Source organism: Pygoscelis adeliae, unplaced genomic scaffold (assembly GCF_000699105.1).
Source record: "Pygoscelis adeliae isolate BGI_AS28 unplaced genomic scaffold, ASM69910v1 Scaffold154, whole genome shotgun sequence".
Lineage (NCBI taxonomy): Eukaryota > Metazoa > Chordata > Aves > Sphenisciformes > Spheniscidae > Pygoscelis > Pygoscelis adeliae.
The window spans coordinates 6,004,934-6,009,487 of NW_008825113.1; the positions used below are offsets into that span (position 1 = coordinate 6,004,934).

The following is a 4,554-nucleotide window of genomic DNA, read 5'->3' on the forward strand; positions in this document are numbered from 1 at the left end:
TGTCCTGTTTAGCCTGCTTGATCCCGTAGGGGACCTGCCAGTACCCCTGGGCACCCTGTGTCTCACAGCCTGCCGCCTGGCATCGTCCCTCCGGGAGATCTGGCACCAATTCCAACCAGACTGTCATTTCCAGGTCAGTCTCCGCATTTCTGCTGACCACGTTGCCTCCATCATGAGATCATGTCTTTCCAGAGAAATCCCGCTAATGCCTTCATTCTGCGAGACCGGTATATATAGGGGGAGCTTCTCTGGAGCTGCACTGCACAGTCCAGCCAAGGCATCGCTGTCTCCCCAGCGGCTGTACTGCCCCCACCGCTCTCCTTTTGCAGCCACACGTCGCAGCAGTAGCAAGCATGGACATTACCATCCAGCACCCCTGGTTCAAGCGTGCTCTGGGACCCCTCATTCCAAGCCGTTTGTTCGACCAGTTTTTTGGAGAGGGTCTCCTTGAGTATGACCTCCTGCCTTTGTTCTCTTCCACTATCAGCCCCTACTACAGGCAGTCCCTCTTCCGCAGCGTGCTGGAATCAGGCATTTCAGAGGTAAGGACCCTTCGGCTTCCTCTCTTTTTCCTTCCTCTCCCTCCTTATGCCTCCACCTGCTCCTCCCCACCCGGCGCTGGGGTGCGAGGGGGTGAGGAGGACGTCCGGCCCACCGCCAAGCACAGCCCGCCTGCCCTTTCATGGGCATGGAGGGAAACCCTCGCTGGGGAGAAGGCTTCCCTTTGAGAATTGGAAACCATTTTGGCTCCTGAAGGTTGTTTCCGACACGTAAAAGTCTGACTTTGCTGCCCTCACGCCCACCGGCCGTATGGCGAGGGAAGAGCTAGGCTGCTCCTGGAGTAAGCGCCCTCAAGGGCAGCTCGGCGTGGGAGAGGACCCCGGCGAGCGGGAGCTTCCTCCAGCCCCCTTCTCCGCCTCAGGAGCTCGGTGGTTTTTGCAAGCCCACGCTGGAGGACCCAGGAGCAATTCTCTGAAGGCAGCATGTAGGAGGAGCACGTAGCCGTGGGGGCTGTGGTCCGAAGCTCAGGGACTGGTGCTTTCTCTAGCCCTCTTTTACTGGTTTCCTCCCAGAGCTAAGACCACAAAGAAACCATAAATCACTGAAAGGACAAAACGCGTGCTATCAGAGAATATTACACTGGTTTCCGTCCCCTCTCGCTGCTGAGCACAAATGCCCGGTGCATCTGGCAGATCGCCGAGTGCAAAGAGGTCCCCGGCACAAGAATAGCAGCGAGAAGTGACGCCTCTCCCCAGAGCAGTAGCAATGGCGCAGATGCCTACTGTGGTGTCCCTGGGTCCCCGCAATGGGAAGAAGACCCCTGCTGAGGCCTGTAGTCACAGAAGGAGAAACCGTGCCGCCGCCAGACCACCCCTTCTCTGGCTTTTAAGCTGCCGCGATGCTGGTGCTGCCTCCACGCTTAGAGCTTGGGTCTTACTGTCTGACAATGTTCATTTCAGGTGAGGTCTGACCGGGACAAGTTTACAATCATGCTGGATGTAAAACACTTCTCTCCCGAAGACCTGAGTGTGAAGATTATCGATGAGTTTGTGGAAATCCATGGCAAGCACAGTGAAAGACAGGTAAGTGGAAGTGACAGTGATGGTGGAGCAACTGGGGAGTCGAGCTCTGTTTTCTTTCTTTACAACAGTCATTAGCTGAAGGGAAAAAAGAAAAATCAGAACAAGTTATTTATCCATTGTCATTATCGACGTGGCCCATTCCCATAGAGCCCCAACTTGATATCTGATAATAACGAGCTAATTCACTGCTCTTTTGTTTATTTTCAATCATCTTCCATAACCGTCAGATGATGATGTCCATTGTTCACTAATAACACTGGACCAGACAAAGAACATCATCTGGTGCTGCTGAAGCATGGCTGAGTTTTCATAAGCCAGAATCATTAGTGAAAACAGAGTTTTCATATGCTGATCTGAAAGAGAAAAGCAAGAGCGAACAAAACAAAAGAAAAATAACTGAGTGCCTCAGGCTTGGAAACTTTTAACACGTATGTCATGGAAATATCTGTGGGGGTCGAAAAGTGAATTATACCAGCAGGGGTTTAATTCTTCTCATACACTTTTTTGGCCAGACAAAGCTCTAGCCTTGAAACAGTATGTATTTTTTAATATAGTTATTTTTTCCAGAGGAAGAGAGCAGCCGTTTTCATGGCTGACTTAAAAAAAAAATGCATTTCTCATTCTTTTGGCCCAAAAAAAAGGGGGCCAGGACTGTGTACTTTGGCTGACACAGCGTTGCTGCCTAGTAAGGAAATACATGGGTGCACACGCGTGCACTGCTTTTACCTTCACAGAACCCCAGACTTTCTCTCCAAGCATCCTTTGAAATCGGAGGCCATGGCAGGGCCCCCGTCCAAATCAGATCCCAACCTATAATATGGCCAAAATCACCCTGCTGCTCTGCTCAGCTCTTGCAGCTTCAGGGGCACCACGGGGGCACACCTGCCCCTACAAACCTGTGAAACAGAATAAAAAGCAGAGATGCACCCGGTGATACCGGCAGTACAGTGTGACAATAAGCCGGGCGAATGTGGACCCCCCTCCGACGGAGCTGTGGGGTCGGGCGGAGGGAGGCATGGCGTGGTGCCGGGGGGTTTCTTGACGGGCCTTCCCTCCTTTCCCCACTGCCTCTCAGGATGACCACGGTTACATCTCCCGTGAATTTCACCGCCGGTACCGCCTGCCTGCCAACGTGGACCAGACTGCCGTCACCTGCTCCCTGTCCAACGACGGCATGCTGACCTTCTCGGTGCCCAAGGTGCCCTCCAACATGGATGCCAGCCGCAGCGAGAGGCCCATCCCTGTGTCCCGGGAGGAGAAGCCCACCTCCGCGCCTTCCTCCTAAGCCCGCCTGCCGCTGTGGTACCCAGGCTGCCTGTGGTACACAGCCTGCCACTGTCTGCGGGTCTCACTCCCAGAGCCATTGCATAGATACCAGTGAATATCTAGAGGGGTTTATTTTGTTGGTTCCTCCCCCTCCCTCCCTCTGTTTCTTTTTTTTTCCCCTTTCCCTTGGATGAGACGAGGGGCTGGGTGTGTGGCTGGTGGACTTTGAAGCTTAAACCTGCAAGCTGTGCTGTGGGGATGGCATGGATGGTGCGTGCTGCCACGCTGTTGTACTTGCTGAAAGGGTCTTCGTCCGGTGCTGTAGTCCATAACCACCATCAGGTAGGAGGGAGTGCACGAGTAACACTGGCTCCTGGTGCACCAAGTCTTGAGGCGAGGCTTGGAGCAGGGGAAAAGCCCTGCAGACTTGCTCTACCCCACGTAGAGTTAAACTGGTTACTCTTAAAAAAGAGCAACAGAGCCAAGCCCCACACTTGAGATCCTGCGTAGGTGCGATGAATGTGCCACGAGTTCCTTGCAACCTCAGGAGAAATAATAACGTCTTACCTTCGGGAGTTGCAACATATATTTTTTTTCAGCAAAGTGTTGAAGTGTATCTGTTCACACCACTACCCTGTCGTTTCCCTTAGGGACAACTGACACAAGGACAAGCACGTCTTTCCACTGTCTTAGTAGGCCCTCGGGGGAGAGAGGGGGGCTCACCGCTCTGCAGAGGCTTCACATCCCCAGCCAGCTCTCCCCAGCTTGTGCATAACACACCATGTCCCTTGCTCTCGCTGTATTTCTAGGGTAGCTCCACCTCTTCCACTGGTATCTGGCACTCAACCTGAGAACGCGGTCAGTGGCGGTCAATAAAGAGATATAGGAAACACGCAATTGGCTTTGGTGGTTTCATTTGTTCCTTTCTAAGGTTTTTGAAGTTGAAAGGTTAGTGTGGTGCCTAACACCGCTTGGAGGATGCGCTTTCCACCACTGGAAGTACATTTTGTGATGATGACTTGCCCTTTCTTTCATGTTCCTATTATTCTTCACGCAAGCAAAACAAAAGGATCAAAACCAGAACAAAATTCAACAGCCCAACAACCACGCCGTTTCTTCAGTTCATTGCGTCAGCAAAGACGGCAATGCAGACCTCATTTGCATGATATAATGTGAAGGATTTCATCTGAAATGGATGATTAAAAGCTGTTTGATGGCAGGGCGGGTAGGGCGTAGGTACTACCTCTCCCTGCGATTGCCATGCATGAAATCGATGGCTCCCAAGTCTGCGTAGATGTGAGTGCTCAAGATTGAAGGTTGCAGCACTCATGCTTGACTCAAATAGCTTTCCACATGGATGGAAGTCCAGGGTGTTTAGGAGAAGCATAGCACCACTGATAACCCCACATCCCCATAGTTAACCGTATAGGTAAAATCAGTTTGGAGACCGAGTGCTTCTCCTCTTGGTAGAGATCTTCACATCCAAGACCTGCAATGTGAGGTGGAGCTTCTGAGGTCCACCTTGGCTCCTGAGTAGAGAAGGTCACTTCTTCCCCAGGAGCAGACACAAGTTTGTCTCAATTGGCATGTCTCTGGGGTCTCCTGGATCATGCCTACAAAGCAAGGCAGTGATCACGACAACAAAACAAGGACATCCTTCCCAGGAAAGAGCACAGGTCCATGCCCTCACTGGGAGGTGAGGACA

General features: G+C 52.1%; 1 protein-coding gene across 1 annotated transcript; it reads left to right on the forward strand.

Moving 5' to 3' along the window:
* Positions 1–353: 353 nt before the first annotated feature.
* On the forward strand, positions 354–2,868 carry CRYAA (crystallin, alpha A). Its single transcript, XM_009328006.1, has 3 exons — positions 354–542; positions 1,461–1,583; positions 2,659–2,868. Exons 1-3 carry the CDS (start codon positions 354–356, stop codon positions 2,866–2,868), a joined length of 522 nt encoding a protein of 173 aa, XP_009326281.1.
* Positions 2,869–4,554: the final 1,686 nt, after the last annotated feature.

What these genes read in the sequence shown, in the direction of transcription:
- CRYAA (XM_009328006.1), top strand. Translation starts at nt 354, where the DNA reads ATGGACATTACCATCCAGCACCCCTGGTTCAAGCGTGCTCTGGGACCC. An exon ending in TGGAATCAGGCATTTCAGAG is followed by an intron (nt 543 to 1,460) that starts GTAAGGACCCTT and finishes TGTTCATTTCAG; the next exon opens with GTGAGGTCTGACCGGGACAA. An exon ending in GCAAGCACAGTGAAAGACAG is followed by an intron (nt 1,584 to 2,658) that starts GTAAGTGGAAGT and finishes ACTGCCTCTCAG; the next exon opens with GATGACCACGGTTACATCTC.